The 19,116-nt window shown below is 47.4% G+C and overlaps 1 protein-coding gene and 1 pseudogene across 1 annotated transcript; both read right to left on the bottom strand.

Annotated features, from left to right (window-relative positions):
- Positions 1–5,787: 5,787 nt before the first annotated feature.
- On the bottom strand, positions 5,788–6,705 carry LOC110545726 (olfactory receptor 9S13-like; annotated as a pseudogene).
- A 6,468-nt stretch (positions 6,706–13,173) lies between these two features.
- LOC110545752 (olfactory receptor 9S13-like) lies at positions 13,174–14,168 on the bottom strand. The gene has a single exon (XM_021632083.2). It carries the CDS (start codon positions 14,143–14,145, stop codon positions 13,174–13,176), a length of 972 nt encoding a protein of 323 aa, XP_021487758.1. The 5' UTR covers positions 14,146–14,168.
- Positions 14,169–19,116: the final 4,948 nt, after the last annotated feature.

Here is a 19,116-nt window from a genome sequence, read left to right as displayed (position 1 = left end):
CAATGGCTATTTTTCTAAACCATATCTGAAACATTGGGGAGAATTTTTCCACCCGATTCTCAACCGATTCCCATTGATTATTGCCAGGGAGTTTGTCTCTATTTTCTATGAAGCATTTATTCTGTTATATTTCCTGGAGGCTGTTGCTAGGAGAGTTAACTTTGTTTTCTGCCAGGTGTACATTCTGTGATATTTCCCGGTACCTGAATTCAGTTCCCAGTCAAGATCTTTATTTCAAAATGGAGTTATATTCAGGCTATCTTAAGCTCTTCACTTACATTAATTTTTCTCCTTTTCTATAATGTCTCTGGAGCCTTAGAGAAGGGTAATAGAGATGTCACATTTTGGGATGAGCATCAAACAGTTGTTTATTCTTAGGACTTGTTATGCTATCTTTGCAATAACCACGGTCCACTGCACATGAAGAGCCTGTCAAGCTGACCTACAAACATTTATGCTTATGTTCATAGATTATAGGCAGGTCATCAGTTCTGGGGGAGGCCAGAGGTTGTCTCCAGTGGTGTAACCTTTGATAAGTTGGCCATGTTCCTGCAAATAACCCCTTACTCATGCTCCTGTAGTAATTCTAGTTAAACTCATTTGTCTACCACCTTAAAAAGAAGACATAAAATTAGAATTAGAAGTGGGGATAAGAAGGGAAAGAAGAACAACAGAAATGGGAGGGAGAAGAGAGGGCAATGGGAAATTATAACCAAAATCCATTGTGTGCAGACCTAAGGATGTGTAACTAGTATACACTGATAAACTTTGATAAGATACACAAGAGAAAAAAATAAAATATACACCAGCAAAGCTTACATTTAAAGAAAAAAAGCACCCGTAGGTCACAGCTAACATTTTATCACATCTCTCTCGGAAATGAACAAAACAAGAAAACCGACAGACGACATAAAGCCCACTAAGAGCGCAACAACAGACGCCTAATGTAGACAGGGTCTGCCCTCAGCAGCCACAGCCCTTCCTCAGGGCAGAACACAAGCAGGTGGGTAGACCTGTCCTCCCTGACTCACAGCAACCGGGAACCCCAATGAGAGCCCCACCAGAAACCCAATGCTTGCAGGTGAATTCATTGATCTGAACTGCCCTCCGGGGTCTGGCTTCATGTCTTCCTGGTTGGTTCGGATTCCAGCAAGAATACTGCACAGAAACTGACTGGACAATGCCTAGAGGCTCTTTCTGAGACACACGTCAAACAAGAATAGTAACACGATGGATAAACCTTGCCTACAGCCAAATACACGCCTTACATCTTCATGACCTTTCATTTTAGCTTCAGCATGAAGCTGTTCTCACCCCGAAGCCTGAGCCATGGGCCTCATCAGCCAGTTTACAATCTCATTTATACAACAAAATTCTTTAGAGAAATAAGCAAACCAGATCACAGTTTTCACTTAGGTTTTAAACTTTGCTTAATTCTTGCACCCACTAGTGAGGCATGTCCTTTGAGCACCATGCCTTCAAAGGCCACATATCACACATGGCTGTAATTACAGCTATAATAAAGACTAAGTGTGTCTCCTTCTGAACTCCTGTGTTCAAATACGCACGCTTAACTTCTACATTCAAAATAAGCACTCTGCTCCAAGTGTGTATGTTTCTTTTCTATCTTTTTAAAAATGTTTTTCTTTTTTGAGACAGGGTCTCACTATGCAGCTGTGGCTGTCCTGGGACTCATGTAGACCAGTCTGGCCCCGAACTTACAGAGCTCCACCTGCTTCTGCCTCCCGAGTCTGGGATCAAAGCTGAGGGCTGCTACACCCAGCTTATTTTGCTTTTCTTCGTAGAACCCAGGTTTGCTTCACCATAGCTCAACCTGGACTGGCTACCCCTGAATGCGGTCCCTAAGGACCTGTGGTGCATGGCTGACAGCGTTGGGTCACATATCCTGCGGTGAGTGACATCTTTAGGGGGACCACTCTGAACCCGGAGCCTTAGACTGCTCAGCCCTCCTCAAGGCGCCTGGGATCCTCTGAAGTATTGATGGTGAGGTTTGTTGTGACTGCGGCTTTCTGCTCAGAGTTACCTTCTGGCTTGTTTTACTGTCATTTCTTCACCCCGCCCCCTTTCTGGCTGGAGACCTGCATGGTATCTACTGCACGCAAGCAGTGCTGGGGATGGAGACCTCCACAGAGACTCTGTCTTCTCTTCATGAGCAGATGGCACAGTCACATCGCTTGAAAGACGAACCCACAGATGTCCCAAGCCACTGTCGTGCCTTTGATAAGTCAGGAGCGCTGTCTAAAGCACCACTGTGGTGAGTAGCCTGGAAGGGCTGACCCCATCATTCAGCACTTCTCAGATCGAAGCCTTACTTAGATGGAAACCTCTTGTCTTATTCCTGTGCACACCAAGTCTCCTGTGCTAATTGCTTTATGCAAAGCTCAGACTCATGTGTAGTGAGCTGGGCCAGACTCTCTTCAGGCCCCACCCCACAGCTTTACAATTGCAACCTTAGACTTCCCCTTCTCAGACTCCCGTTTTTGCTGCTACTTCTAGGTGCTGATTGAATGGCATTTTGTGGGAGTGGGACCAGGACACTTTAATTTGTCGCTTGCTGTCCTTTGTAGGTTTAGCTCAGGAGGGAAATGTCCACTATGTTCACAGCCATTTTCTTATTGGTACCATCTGTTGGATAAGGTTAACATCTCCAGGAGAGAGCACACCAACGAACGCACACTCCTTCTGTGTATGGCACTGATGTTCAAAGGGGAAACAGCTGGAGGAAGTTCCTCTTCCTGGTCATAACGTCAAACAGTGGAGCAAAATATTTAAGATCTATCTATCTTTTTTTTTAATTTACCCTTTTAAATTATTCCTATTTATGACATTAACAGGATAATCCACAACACTGTGAAACTGTCTTTCCATGGGCATTTCATTTCCTTCTCACAAACTATAGTATTTAAAGTGAAACAGGCAGCTTAGACTCCATAGGTCTCATCTGACAAGACTAAGGACTCGGCTGCCTTGTGAATTGGAAAATGCCTTTAACAACTACTTAACAGTAAAGACCTTTGAGGTGGTCTGAGTAGGCGGTTATCTGCAGCACAGCTGAGGAAAATTGATCCCCTGACAGATGAGGACATCCAGTGGCCAGTAGATGGCAGTATAGGATAGGCCAGTGCCATGCAGATGGGCAGTAGGGGCCCTTGAAAAGGTCTCAAGATTCTTTTTGACTATTTTATTTTTGCTTCTCTATTCTTTTGGAGAAACAAGCAAACACAGGGACAAAACAAAGTTTTGCAGAACCTAACATCTATTTCTAGAGACTTGACATTAGTCCTCATTTACACAACTGAGGTCATTTTAAAGGCAGGTAGTTGAAAGCAGAAATTGATCTTTTTCTATAACATGGTTTGGCATCAATATAAATTAGGAAGTGGAGAAACTCAGTTTAAAAGTGGAACCTTAGGCTGAGACAAAACCCTGCAGGCCTATTTCACAAGAGGGAAAACAAAGTAGCCTGACATTCCCGATGTTTCGATATTCATGTCCTTGTGTCACAGTCCAAAGTTATGGGGGACGTGTGAGATTTGCTCAGCCCTGTGCTGGTGGAAACGGAGGGCTCCTTAGAGTGTTGTCGTGGTTGAACGTGTCATACAAAGGCTCAAGCACTCGGCCCACAGCTGGAGATGTCGTGAAGGTTCTGGAACTGTTAGGGTGTGAAGCCTCTCTAGAAGAAGTGGGTCATTATGCGGAGAGCTTAAGATTTTAAAGCCTGGGTCCTTCCTGTCTGCTTGCTACTTCCCAAGGGCAGATGCAATGTGACCTGCTGACCTATTCCTGCTGCGGTGCTTCCTCTGCCTTGTTGGACTATGCACCCCCCCACCTATAAGCCAAAACAAACCTTGAGTTGCTGTTGTACTTCATGTTACAAGAACAAGAAAAGAAACTATAGGTTTCTCAGTGGGTAAAATGCTTGCCAAGCAAGAATGAGCCCTGAGCCTGAGTTCCGAGCATCTGTGTAAAATGCCTGCTACCTCCTCAATGTGTCCTACCACCCTGGAACAAGACCAGTCGCAGCTGCAGTCAAATTGTGAGGGAAGAACCGTCTCATGACCAGCATCCCTGTTGCAGCTGAAGAAAAAGTCTCATCTATGACAGACCAGACCTAAGCCCTGGTACCTTCGTCAGTGGCCATCCAGCATCTTAATGCAACTCGCGTACAGGTGAAACTTGCTGGTAAGCTTCTAGGTCTTGTTCTTCTCTACTGTTCGGGAGTTCGTGTCCTTCCTGATATCGAACTGGATTCTGACCAGGAGTAAGGCTCTCACAGGAAGTCGGGAAGCAGATTCTTGACTTTCTCCACTACTAACGTCTACAAGGTGGAGACACGTCTACACGTGAGTAAGGGCGAGCACAAAGATGCTACAGACAGTTCTTTCCCAGCACTGAGTTAGCATGGACGACGTCACCTGGACGGCTCCCTCTTAATTGCTAAAAATTCATAAGATGGCAAAAATAAAATAAAATAAAATAAAAAATAAATAGTGCAATGGAGAACTGAAGCAAACAGAGGAAGAGAAGATAGCAGAGAAAATATCACTGAAATTGAGATGCATGCCACTCACAGGGCAGAATGTTCCAGAACTGCTCAAAGAAGGGACTACTTTGGCCAGCTAAACATGAAAGCAGAGAGTGACGTTCGGTCTGGAGGCTGTGCCTAGAGGGCTAAAGGGAGTCGCTGGAGAGCCGCAGGGTGTTCAGAGAGGGAAACTGGGATGATTTTACTTCCTGGTTCCTTTCTACCTACTCTACTTCCCAATTGCAGATGCCTTCAGCCATACTTAGAGATTGTTTCCTTCCATGCAAGTCTCCTGGGCAGGAACAGCATGGAGCTGAAGGCTGGGAACAGACACACAGGGCACGGACACAAACAGGCCCCATATGCAGAGGATAGCAGGCTATTGGAAAGTGGAATCTATCAAGGCTTCATCCTCACTTGGAGACATCTGTGAGGATAAGTAGCACCTGGCTATTACTTACAAGCTGCCAGGTGAAATTTGAAAGGTTTCCTGAACTGGGAATCTAGCTGTGGCTTCATCTATAACCCCTGGCAGGAGGTTGAAGGGATATGCTGGGAGCCAATTTTTATTCAGGCACCTCTTATCTCCAGCAGTGCACTCTGATACCCCATGCGGAATGGAGCTTCATGAGCAGAGGAAGGTGGGAAAGCAGCAACAGCGTAACACTAAGGAGGGTTTCTGCAGAGCTATCCTTTTCAGTCTATCCTTACACTAAATGAATGTAAGGAAGGGTCAGCACACAGCTTCTTATGACTTAGAGTGCTCCCAGGAGAAGCTCCCACTTCAGCAAGGACAGAGGAGTAAAGGGTCATGGAGAAATCTGCTGCCACAGAGCTTCTGGGAGAGGTTGACATTGGTTTCCAAACCTGCCTCTTGCCATAGCGCCTGCCTTGTGTTGAACCAAAGTGGAAGGTATTCAGGCTTCTTCCAACTATGGAGCATTTGGTGACAAAGACTGTGCCTTATTCACCTTTTTAAATGCCTTGTTAGTAATATACATTCAAGAAAGACAGGCTAGACAGCGAACAGACGGGTGTATTGAGGAAACATGGGCGGATGGAGAGATGAATGGATGGGAGGAAGGAACCCAGGAAGGTAAAAAATACGAATCAAAATACGAATCAAGAGAACAAGGAAAACAGGATGGGTAGACATAAAATAAAAATAAAGACACAGTGTCTCCCAGGAACCCTGTCTAGGATGCTAGGATGGTCCCTGATGCTGACAACACCAGCCACTCTCATTCACCAGACTGTCTCTTCCCCAGCCTCCTCAGGGCGTCCTTCACATCCTTGTTGAGGGGGTTAAACACAGGGATGATCAGGGTGTAGAAGGTGGACACCACCTTGCCCTGCTCCATGGATGTCACACCTTCTGGCTGGCCATATATAGCAAAGCCAGTTCCATAAAACAGGACCACGGCTGTCATGTGAGAGCCACAGGTAGAGAAGACCTTGTATCGCCCTGACCCTGAGCGCATTCTGAGCATGGTCACTGTGACATAACCATAGAGATGACAACCACAAAAACAGCACACAATGGCGAACCCACAGATGCCAAACATGACAAGCTCACTGAGAGCTGTGCTGGCACAGGCCAGCGGGAGCAGTGGGGGCACGGCATGGAAGAAGTAATCGATGTGGTTGGACCTGCAGAAGGGCAGCTGGATGTGAGACTGGTTTGCACGATGGAGTTCAGGCAGCCAATACAGAAGGTGCCCAGGACCAGTCGGGCACAGGGCACATGGTTACGGGGTACCTCAGGGGACTGCAGATGGCCATGAAATGGTCATAGACCATCACAGCTAAGAGGAAAGCCTCCGTGGAAGCCAACAGGGAGAAAAAAAAAGAACTGAGTAGCACATCCTGCAAAGCTGATGTTGGATGTTGGCCAGGGCATTAGGGGCAATGACAGAAGGGAGGCACAGGTCAACAAAGGACAGGTTCTTGAGGAAGAAGTACATGGGGGAGTGCAGGTGGGAATCTAGGGTGACGACCACAATCATGGTGAGGTTTCCCAGGACGGACACCACATACAGGGCCAGGAAGACAGCAAAGAGCAGGGTCTGGGTCTGTGCACCTGCCCCAAACCCCACCAGCATGAACCCCTGGAAGGACACGGCCATGAGGCTTGCATTTCTGTGGACTGCTGTGGCCATGGGTGGGGGCAGAGAGGATGCAGATCTCATTGGTGCAGTCAGTGGGCCGCAGGCTGCAGGGACCTGTTGCTGACATTCTGTCCACTGTGCAGAAGCTCGCTAGCTGCTCTGATCTCCTTCCAGATGAGCTGGCAAGACCTGAGAGGGGACATTTCCTTAGATTTAGTTAATTCCTGAGGTTGTGCTGAGCCCTCCTTCTCTGGAAGCCTGGGCTGCCCACTGAGGGTACAAAGAGGCTGCCAGACCCTAATGACTCAGAGTATGATGGCCTCCCAGTTTCCTTATTCTGCCTCTGGGCCCTGTCTTCTCACTCCAGGGGATACTCCCAAGCACTCCATTGATGCAGCTGTCTCCCAAGTCCCACTAAACACCCAGTTAATCATCTTACTGATTCAAAATTGTTCATGAAGACCCTCTGTGCATCAACAAATTGGGCTGGGCAATTCTTTCCTTTGTAGGGCAGAATTGGAGCAGAAGACCATTCTTCCCAGACTGAGGCTGTGTCTGTCTGCTCCACGGGACTCGGAACTCAGGGCCTTGGTACACAGTGGCAAGCAATGTGCTGAGTCTGCTTGGGTGATATGACAGGTTCCTGCCAATGTCTAGATGTTGGAGGTTGTGTTGAGGGGTAGACCCATGCTCTGAGAAACACCAGGACTAGGGCCCAGACGAGTTTAAGGCATGCTCCTGTCCCCTAATCTGATATCATTGCCAGCTCTGTTTCCTGCTCCACTTCAGCACTGAGGGTTTACAAGGGCTAACCCTCTACCATTGAAAGCCGGTGAGGCTGCCTGGTCCAGCTTCTTTAGGACACTCATGCTAATTTTTGATTTCATTATATACACAGTCTGGAATACACACAAATGCCCTGTGGGCTGTCTGTGATTGCTACTGTTTATCCACAGGAGGACTATGGGAGGCTGTTGGAGTCATGAGCCTGGCCAGAGGAATGTAATGCGTGTTTTACATCATCCTGACATCCTTAGGGAAGTCCCGGAGCTGTATGGAATCAGTTGTTGCTCTGTCCACCATACAGGACATACAGTGAGGACATGGCATCTAGACCCTCTAATCCCACCATATACTGCCCAGCTGGCTTTCCCACTGTAAGCTCAAAGGTGTGCATAAACCTTTGCGCTCACCCTTGATGCACCTGCCAGGGGCTGAGGTACTTATATGGGTTTCCTTTGTGCTCAGCGTGATGTATACAAATAGGACCATGCCACTACTGGTCCTATGCTTCCAGCTGGTGCAAAGACACATCATATCTCTAGCTTGCCAAGGATGTTATCCACGTAGAGACATACGTGCAAATGGAGTGAAGTAGGTATGGGAGAGCTGTAGACCTGAAGACTCTGAGAGTCTGTGTGTGCAAATCCTGGCTGCGGCAAATTCTGTGTCTTGGGAAGTGTGAGGTCTGGATTTCCTGGCCTTTCTTCCTCTCCCATACCTGCTACTGGGGCAGTGTGTGGGTGTCTGTACTTGGCTTCATTCTGTTGGGGAGGATGCTCTGCATGGTAGAGCTGGGATTTGCAGTCTCCAGTGGCCAATTAAGACACTGTCCTTTGTGTCATCTGGGACTCAAACTCACTGGCCTCCAGAGGTATAACTGGCCTGGACAATCTCTGCCTCATAGCCACCCTTTCTTGGTGAAGCTTGTGGCCCTCAGGGAGGCCCTATCAAGAGTATGGCAGATGACTCAGAGAGACCCTTGCTCAGTGTCCCTCATTAAAACTATTGCCTGCATGGGGCATCAATGGCCTCCTGGCAGCAACCTTTCCTCCTATGCCCTCTGACTGTACTGACCTGAGGAAAGGAGTATGTACCCTGTGTGGGACTGTCCACACTGCTCCCCACAGAAACATGAATCAGCCTTTTCAGGGCATTGACCCCTCAATACTATCAGGAGATCGTCTCAATTCTCTTTCTGTCCCTTTGTTTTTGTTGTTTCAATTTAATGTAGACCCAACTTAAAGGGATTAAAAATTCAACCCAATAAATAATGATCTAAACTAAAGGGATAGCTCTTCTGTTCTGTTCCTCACTCTCTTAGTGGGTAGCGATGCGTCCTGCCCATCCTTCACACCTGTAGACTTCAGCTGCTGTCTCTGTGAGGGTGGATCACAATACTCATTCATTCTGCACTTGATGCTGTCTTTGGCCACACTTCATGGGGGATGGCTGAGTTTCATGCCTCCACTGGGTTCCTCCTCTCTCATGATCCTGCTACTTCCTCTCAATCCCTCCTCCCAACAAGACCTTCTCTCCCTTCATCATCGTGTGTGTGTGTGCATTCCCTGTCAAGTGTGTGTGGATGTGTTCCACTGACTTTCATTAGACTTGCTTGCATGAGCACAGGTGGGTTGGGGTTATTTACTTGATCAAGGGCAACTTATCCATGACTCTACCACTGGTGAATATGACTTCCCACCCCAGCAACTATAAAGAGCCGATATCTCCTGGGGAGGGTGGGGCCTCATAAACTCCTCCCCATCCATGCTCAGTGTTGAGTGACCCAAGTCTGAGCAAGTAGTCACACCTTTGTGTTAGTTCATGAGCACAGCAGCCATGTCAGGTCTGGAAGACAGCATTTCACTGTCTTTACACTCTCATTTGTTTTAGTTGTTTGTTTTGCTTCTTGTGAGCTCTTCTAAGGCTTTTCCGTATGAATTACATTTCCTGAAACTACTTGGGGCGCACAGTTGTGCCCCTATCAATTTATCAGCAGTCTCAACTCCCTAGCTTTAGGAGATCCCTGTGCACTTGGCTTCCCCTGAAGGTTCAGAAACAGTGGCATCAGGGGTGGTGCCTGTGGAAGGCATAGTTTGTAGATGGTTTTAGAGCAAAGAGTACCAGTATTTAAGTAGTAAAATGAGGCAGGGGTGGAGAAAGGAAGGAAGGGGGTCGTGTGTGAATGGATAGGAGAGTGCATGCATTGGAGGTTTGAGAGGTTGAGCAGAGGTCATTGAGGTAGAAATGCAGTGAAGACCATTTGTATAGAAAGGTAAAGGGCAGTCATAGTGGTCGCTGCTGGTGAGACAGCATTTAGATCATAGTAACTGACAGTCAATATACCAAACTGTAAATTAGAACAAAAATCAATTAGGAATAGAAAATGATGTAGCAAAATGTTTTAAAATACGTAAAAACACAAGAGGGCAGGAACCTGAAATAAAAGGCAGAGCAAAAAGGTCTGACATTTCCCCTGAGGATGATATGATTTCTCCCCACTTAGTCTGTTGTTGGCCCAGGTGTTCAGGTGGAATGACCACCATGTCCTCCATTGGCCAGTGTTCACAGGTGGGTGGAATGACCGCTGTATCCTCCATCTGTCAGGGTATATAGGTGGGCAGAATGACCACTGTGTCCTCCAACTGCCAGGGTGTATAGGTGGGCGGAATGACCACCATGTCATCTGCCGGTCTGCACAGATGGACAGAAGGACCGCCATGTCCTCTATCTGCTGGTCTGCAAGGTGGACAGAAGGACCGCCATGTCCTCTATCTGCCGGTCTTCACAGATGGACAGAAGGACCACCATGTCCTCTATCTGCTGGTCTGCAAGGTGGACAGAAGGACCGCCATGTCCTCTATCTGCCGGTCTTCACAGATGGACAGAAGGACCGCCATGTCCTCTCTCTGCCAGTCTGCACAGGTGGAGGGATGCACCACCAGGCTCAGCAGTTTACACATATTAAGTCTTGTGCCATTTCAGACAAGGACGTCCATAGATACAGACTTCTCTTTGCTAGAGTTTCCTCTAGGTCCTCTTGCCTCCTCAGCAGTACACAATCCAATGTCCTGTGATGGGATCAAGTTTTCCAAAATCAGGGCTCACCATGAGTCATATTATGGAAGGATGTGGAAGAGCCTCCTTGAATAGCTCTGTGTGTAGTGGAATGTCAGGGTCCGGAACACAGAGCTGTCTTGTAACCGCTTCCAGCAGAGGTGGGAGGAGAGACTGATTTTCTCTGAGCAGTAGTCTGATGTATGCCTTCTCATCACCACGCTTACCCTGGTTCCTTTTCTCTCCATCTTCATTCCTCAGGTTTTCTCTCTGCCATGCCTGGTGTCACTCAAGGAGCCTGATTGCAGGGTTGTTGAGGTGACCCTGGCCTGATGGTCAGGGCCATGACAATTGCAGCTAAAGTGGATTAGGTGGCGGTCCTAGTAGCAGCCGAGGTCATTGGGGTCCCTCTGTGTTAGAGGTTCAACAGTGCTGCTTCTGGGGGAAGTGCTGATCCACAGAGTGTCTCTGCTGGCTGGGTCATCAGAGATGGCAGCAGTAATAGGCATTCTGTTTCAAGTTGTGGAAGAAGGATGCAGGGACGAAGAGCAGATGCTGTTGGTCACTGAGATGTGGCAGCAGGAGCAGCTTGGCCTGCTCCTGTGCGTCTCTTAACTGTTCTCATCTCTGCACCCATACATGGTTTCTAACCTACAACATTACCTGAAAGTCTGGACTAGCCTACTAAACGACAGCAACAACAACCACAAGAGCAAGAACAAGAACAGCAAAGTCCACTTCTTAATATACAAATTTCCCCTTTTCTAGCAGTTGTGGATTTCTAGCAATATTGAGCAGAAAGCACAGAGGTTCCACTTGTCCTGAGGACTCACTTGTCCTGAGTCCCTGCACATGGAGCCCCATCGTCAGTGCCCTTCACTAGAGTGGGATGTGCCGTGGTGGGTGAGTCACACTAGCAGGCAAGAGTCGTCCAGGCGAGAGTTGTATGTTCTGCAGCTGTGGACTGATTGTAGTAGCATGCAGCCACTACAGGAGACACAGTCGTTCTGTGACCTAGCGTTTCCCTGGCTCCCTCTGCCCACCCTGCTCTCCCCTGCTTCTCTACTTTCTGCAGAGCTTTGCCTTTTCCCTGAGGTCACCCTGATCACGGATGAGAACACACCTTGACTAGACTGCTTAGTTATGCCTTCTGTTGAAAGCTAAACCTCATGTTGGAACCCTAGATGTGGGATTGAGTGGGGGGGAGTCACTAGGTATCCTTGTCCCTCTTTAAGTGTAGCCACATTGAATGCATCTCCTGCACTTGATCTTAGCCATAGGGTAAGAAGAGATGAATGCATCTCCTTTTTCTGATTTCACATCAAATGTACTTTTAGTTGGCCCATTAAAGAGGACAAGTGACCAAATGTATGTTTTTAGGGCTGCCACAACTCAGGCTCTGATTCTCAAAATTCTGGTAACAATTTTGGAGAGCAGGGCCAGGAGAAAAGATGCATTTAGGGTGTTAGTTACCTGAATCAAGTTGACACTGGAGGAAGAAGAAAGACTGACAACCCACGCAGCTGCTGGGATCGCTTTATTCTAGGGACTTGTCCTCTCTCCGCACTTCAGGCAGCATCAGCTGCTATTTTGCTGGTATCAGAATCAAGTTTCTGGGCTTTGTTTTGGACTCCCAAGAAAGCTCAGTCCTTGGTGAGTTCCTCTGTAGTCAGTGCTCACAGGCTTTGCTTCTTTTGGGCAATTTTCTTTTTCTTTTTTAAATCTATTTTAGTAGCTGCTATTTGGTGACTGCTTTTTTTTTTTTTTTTTTTTTTTTTTGCAGGGCGGGGGGAGTTTTGAGCTGTTTCCATTCTGTGGAGCTATTGGGCTTTTGTCTTACTTGTATACTAAGCCTTGGACCACTGAGCTCTCTGCTGTGTGAGAGGAAAGACTTTGGAGCACATTGAGCCATCCATGTTCTGTTGAACCACTTGAGCCATCCAGGGGACTATGTAATATTAAATTCCTGGCAAACATAGCTGGAAAGGGCCCTTCTCAGACCCTTCTCAACACAGGCTCTTCAGTGAAGCTTCAGGGGTGTTGCTCATGGATCCATGTCTCTATAATAAAACCTGGTGCTCCTGAGTGTCTTCAGACTCAGGAGGCTCTTACACCTGTAAACTTTTACAGTATTGCTGCTCACAATATTGTAAACCTAGGAGGAAGTCTGTAGAGCTATCCTCCTTAGCCCCTCCTTATACTAGATCAGTGGAAGGATGGGTCAGCATTCAGCTCCTAAGGGCCACTGTCGTAGAGGCTCAGAGGGACATTAGATCAGTGATGAATGAAAATGAAAGGGTCATGGGGACACCTGCTGTCATGTAGCTTTGCTGGGAGATGTTGACAATAGTTCTCACGCTTGCTTCAAAAACTCTTGTCTTAACATTCTGCCTTCTGTGAAGGGGAGCCAGGATACTAAATGAACCATTTGATTTATTATGGCAAACATGCCATATTAAACATATTAAACATGCCTTATTCACATTTTGTAAATGCCTGGATAATATTATGCACTCATGAAAGGTGCTGAAGATGGGTAAATGGATTAAAAGATAGAAGAAAGGAGTAAAACCAGAGTACAGTAAAGCAAAAAAGAAAAGCAGGATAATAAAGAAACAAAGCAAAATAAAGACACCTAGTATCACCCAAGGATGTTTTCTTTCCATTATGATGATTTGATCCCTACTTGCCTCCTTTCTTCACTAAGTTGTGTCTCTGCCCCAGTCTCCAAAGGGCGTCCTTCACATCCTTGTTGCGCAGACTGTAGATGAGGGGGTTGAGCATGGGGATGACCAGGGTGTAGAAGACAGATATCACCTTGCCCTGTGCCATGGATACCACAGCTCCTGGCTGTGCATACATGACAAACACAGTGCCATAAAACAAGGACACAGCCATCATATGAGAGCCACAGGTGGAGAAGAGCTTGTGCCGCCCTGACCCTGAGCGCATCCTGAGGATGGTCACAGCAATGTAGCCATAGGAGACCAGGACAGCTAAGGTGGTGCTTACAATGATGAAGCCACAGAGGCCGAACAGAAAGAGCTCATTGAGAGCTGTGCTGGCACAGGCCAGCTGGAGCAATGGGGGCACGTCACAGTAGAAGTGGTCAATATGGTTCGAGCTGCAGAAGGGCAGCTGGAACGTGAGGCTGGTCTGCACGATGGAGTTCAGGCAGCCTCCACAGTAGGTACCTACAACAAGCTTGGCACAGGTCATAGGACACATGGTCACAGGGTACCTCAGAGGACTGCAGATGGCCATGAAACGGTCATAGGCCATCACAGCTAAGAGGAAAGCCTCAGTGGTAGCCAACAAGGAGAAAAAGAAGAGCTGGGTGGCACATCCTACAAAGCTGATGACTTTGGAGGAGGAGAGGAAGTTGGCCAGGGCATTAGGGGCGATGACAGAGGAGTAGCAGAGGTCGACAAAGGACAGGTTCTTGAGGAAGAAGTACATGGGGGAGTGCAGGTGGGCATCCAGGGTGATGACCACAATCATGGTGAGGTTTCCCAGGACGGTCGCCACATACAGGACCAGGAAGACAGCAAAGAGCAGGGCCTGGGTCTCTGTGCCTCCCCCAAACCCCACCAGCACAAACCCCTGCAAGGACACTGCCGAGAGGCTTCCATTTCTGTAGACTTGTATGGCCATGAGTGTGGTCAGCTGAAGAGAGGACAGTGGAAGCAGAGAGATGGAGCAGATCTCACCAGTGCAGTTGGATGGTCCTTCAGGAACCTGTTGGTGACATGCTGCCCACTGTGCAAAATTCACTAGCTGCTTTGATGTGCTGGGGTGACCTAAATGGAGACAATTCCTTTGACTTTTTTTTATTATTATTCATGAGGATGTGCTGAGACCTTTGTGCCCAGGAAGTTGAGCTATGCATCTGAGGATGCAAAGAGGCTTCCTGAGCCGAGTGACTCTAGGAAACATCCTTCAGTAACCCTACAGCTGCCTCTGGGCTGCTTGTTCTTCACCTCCAGGGACATTCCTGAGTGACACTAGTTTAGTGACACTCCTGAACTCCACCCGTCTTCTCACTGTTCATAGAATGGACATGAAGATCTACTGACCTCCCAGCAACTGGGTTGGGGGATCTTGTCGTTTTCAGGAAATCAGGGTAAGAAAAAAGCTCTCACCACCCTGAGGCTGAGGCTCTGTCCCCTGAAGGATTCTGATCTCACCCAGGCAGCTCTGACTCCAAGCCTGGGCCTTCTGTTGCCATCAATATGCAGAGACTGCTTGCTTGCTTATGGGAGGGCTTCCTGCCAGTCAATATCTATATGTGATGTTTGGGCAGTCCAGGCCCGTGTTCTGAGAAAGAGCTTGATTGGTTCCCATGCATGTTGGAGACATGTTCATGGTTTCCAAGCTGCCCTCTCTCTGTCATCTCTGTTAACTAGTTCACTTCATCTTCTGGGGTTTATAATATTTTTCACTTTCTAATTTGAAAAGCAGATCATCTGGCCTCTGCCTCAAGCCGTCTGCACATTCACAGTCACTTTCTCTTCATTCTAGGGGCCACAACAGTAGGCTAGGAGCACCCTTTTGGGACTGGCCATGGGCCACCACTCTGTAGGTCCCTGATGGATGCAAGAGACAGTGGAGTTGGGAGGTTGGCTAGATGGTGGTGGGCATCTACATCACCCCATGGCTCAAGGAAGTTCTGAATGGGGGGTGGCTCGCTTGTTGCAAAGCTCACCACTGCTGTCCTCCACATACCACATACAGAGGGGACATGGATCCTGGAAGATCCCAATTGAGCCCATCATTTTCTATGTAGCCCAATTTCCTAATGAAAGCTCAAATGGTCATTTTCTCTTCGTCTTAGGGTAGACGGGGCTTCGTGCTCACTTTTGACACACCCACCAGGGGTCTCAGTACTGACCACACAGGTTTCCTTTGTGGTAAATGTGATGAAACTGCCCATGCCATATCTGGACCTTTGCTCCCTGCTGGATCAAGGACAAGCCCGATCTCTCCAGTTTGCTAAGGGTGCAGGGTGCTCACAGAATCAGCAGAAAGAGCAACTGGGCATGCTCACCTCAGCCCTGCCCCTCCTGAGCCTGCCCCATCACTGCCTGTTGTGAGCTGGCCGGACACAGAGCTTTGTGCCACATGCCTGCCAAATCAGCTTCTGTTTAACAAGCTGAGCCTAGGGTGGAGGCCCCAGTCCTACCAGCTCTGAACAGGGCCAAGACTAGGTCTATTCAGGACAGGAGAGTTCCTGCTGCTAAGACAAGCTATCTCTTCCTGCTGAATACCAGCCCCGCTGCCCTTTAGCTGCTGAGTCTCCTGTACTTGTAGTCCTGACAGGTGATACACTTACCATATCTAAGTGAAAGTCCTGTCTGCAGCAAGGTCACACAGCCAGCACCTACATCCCAGCATCCTCAGGCTGGCAAGCCTGATCGTTTTTTTGAAGATGGGCATCAGTTGCTCCTGTCTGTTCTTAAGATCATTTACGGCTTTCTTGTTCATGGAGTTGAGTGAAGTGAGTATGGACAGAAGTGGGCACCTGGGTGTCTGTGAGGGTCTGGTCTGCACGTTCTTGCTGTGTTAGGCTCTGAGCCCTGTAACGAGGGAAGGCACCTGCCTGCCTCGCCTTGGCTCCTCTCTGGTTCATCTCAGATGGGCAGTGTGTGTTTGATTGGGAGGATTCTCTGCATCTGGCAGGGCTGGGACTCTTGGCCTCTAGTGTCCAATTAGAAAGACACTGTCCTCTGTGTTGCTGGAACTTCGCCCCCAACCCTGGGCTCTAGAGGTGTAGCATTGGCTCTGACCAATCTCTTTCTCATCACATCCTCTCTTGCTCTATTGGCAGAAAGCTTTGGTCCTCAGAGACTTGGGGAAGGACCATCAGGAGTATGGCAGAGTCATCTCAGAAGGACCAATGCCCCTCATTAGAAGAGTCTCCTAGGAGGAGCAGTTTGCCACCCCTCCCCTCCCAGCCACAGCCCTTCTTCTGCCGTTCTTGTTTGCTTAAAGAATTCACTTCCTTTAAGCGATATAATTCCCACTGTAAGGGATTCAAAAATCCAAGCCAGTAGTGGTAACAGCCATCCAAGTGAAGGGAAAGAGCTTCTTCCGGACTCTGTGACCCCTGGCCGCCCCCGGCTGCTAACCGTGTGTCCCTCAGGTGACCGCATACCTCTGGCTTTGGTTGACATCTCCATACAAATGGGTCACAGTACTGACTAGTCATGCACTTGACACTCTCCCTGATAACGTTTCAGTGTTCACAGCTTTTTTAATAATTTAATTTTCAAGCCACATACATGTTGAACATATGTTCACCCATCCTTTACCCATCCTTTATTTAACTCAACCCATCGCTAAACCCATCCTTTATTTAACTCACTCCCTTGTTGCTTCTCTTTGCCCCAGAAAGTTTTACTTCTCCTTCATGACATATGTACACATGTTTTTTGTGGTTTAAAAAAATCTCTATAAGATCTAGGATCCACAGATAAGAGAGAACATGGCACTGTTAAGTTAACATGAAGATGAAATGACTTGATTCTTCGTGTAGTCGGCAAAAAGCCCATTGTGTGTGCGTGCTACATTTTACTCACCCTCTGTGGCCGGACGCCCAGGTTGATGGCGCGACTCGGCTGTTGTAAACGGCGCCGCAGCAAAGACTGATGTGCAGGTGTCTCTGTGGTGCGGTGACTTGGAGCCCTTGAACACACAGAAGAGCTTCTTCTGGCTCCTCCAGGGACCTGCTGATTTTTGACCCTCCACACTGACTTCCATGGTGACCAGTTTACATTCCCACCAGCAGAGTGGAGTGGTTCCCTTAGGTCCACGTCCTCACCAACATTTAATGTTGTGGTTTTTTTCTTAATGATTGTCATTAAGACAGTTTCATTTCACTAACAAAACTGTCATAATCTGAAGATCAAATTTCAGTGTTTTTTTTTCTTTTAATATTTGTTTGTTTAGTTAGTTTTTCTGAGACAGGATTTCTCTGTGTAGCCCTGGGTGTCCCATGACTCACTCTCTAGACCAATCTGACCTCAAACTCAGAGATCCCACTGCCTCTGCCTCTCAAATGCTGTGATTTAAGCCATGCCCCCCCCCCAGCTTGAGATTTAAGATTTATATTTCAGTGCATTTGTTTGCCTGTATGTATGGGCACCACATGTATGCAGGCCCCGTAGAGCTGGGAGAAGGTGTTACATCTGGAACTGGAGTTACAGACGGCAGCAAGCGAGCTGCCTGTGGTGCTGGTTTCTCTGCGAGAATTTCAAGGGTTTTTAACCACTGAACCATCTCTAACCCTCCCCTGTAGTCTTAGTTTGCATCTCTCTCATGGCTAGTGAAACTGAACATTTCCTGCCCCATCACTGGCCAGGTCCCACAGAGGAGACAGAGAATCTGCGAGGGAGGAATGAGTCATGCTGGGCCAGGAGGAATCTTGCAGCCTGACTGACTGGCAGTCAGAGTGCTTATTTATACAGAATTCAGTAGGCAGGAATATATTCATGTTGCTCTAAAACAGATGATATCATTTTTTTTTTTGTCCCTGAACATGTTTTAACTTACTCTTGGTCATAAATTTGGTCACTATTGGTAAACTGTGACAGAACAGAGTTATCTCTTACATTTTTTTCATCATCAACCCCACAACCCAACTTTTAGGAATCTAGAGAAATACTTTGCCCATACATGGCAGCCTGTTCTCAGGCTGGTAGCTCTTACAGTTTCAACTTCACTAGACAGAAAAAAAAAATCTCCAAGCTAGCCTGAGAAGATTGTCATGTCCCAAGCAGTGAATTATCAGTTTCAATAATCACAGTGCCAATTGTCATTATGCCCAAGAAAAGTCTTGGCCAAAGTTGCTGCAGTTACTATTCAATTTCTGGCATAATACAATGTTTATAGTTGATATCTTTGTAGAATTTATTTATATGTCTATGGTATTCTTTTGTTCCTTGGTCCTATGACTCCACAGTGGCCCTACATGAGCTAACTTTTCTAGGAAAGGGGGGAGGGTTTTAATACTTCATTCTCTTATCATTTATCCACACCATTCTTTGTCCATCAGTATAAGCCCCTATGTAGGGCAGAGATAACTCCAGCCAATTGAACTTTGTGGCTGTATCCTTTCCTTGAGGGGCATAACACAGGCTGTCCCAATCTTATAGGCCACACAATTGCCTGAGTGTGTAGTAGAAAGAGGTTTTTAATCTGATCTGCTGCCAGCTTTCTCAACCCACTGAGTCTTGTTTGCCCTAAGTTTACTTTGTTCTGATTATCTTGTTCTTGAGTAAGTACAGGGACAGATGCTCCAGGAGTGTCTTGGAGCCAGAACCACATAAAGAGATCTCTGGTGTCTTTATGTGAGTCACAACTCCAGGGAGTAAGGAAGACTTTCAAGCAAAGCCAGATAAGGAAATCTCCCTAAAAGTGGGAGGGATGCCATGCTCAGGACATTCCTGGAGACGCTTAGAAACAGTACTCTTGGGAGAAGGCATAAATGATTCATAAGAAATTTCCCATCAATCAAATATCCCTAAGCTGTACAAATAGTAGTAAAAGCCCCTGAAGCATGCAACATGTGATCAAGACCAAAGTAAAAGATGGCACGGTGGCGATTGCATCATGCAGCTCGGCTTC

This window comes from Meriones unguiculatus, chromosome 15 (genome assembly GCF_030254825.1).
Source record: "Meriones unguiculatus strain TT.TT164.6M chromosome 15, Bangor_MerUng_6.1, whole genome shotgun sequence".
Taxonomy (NCBI): domain Eukaryota; kingdom Metazoa; phylum Chordata; class Mammalia; order Rodentia; family Muridae; genus Meriones; species Meriones unguiculatus.
The sequence above is the reverse complement of the archived record's forward strand: the minus strand, read 5'-3'. Positions and strand labels throughout refer to the sequence as shown.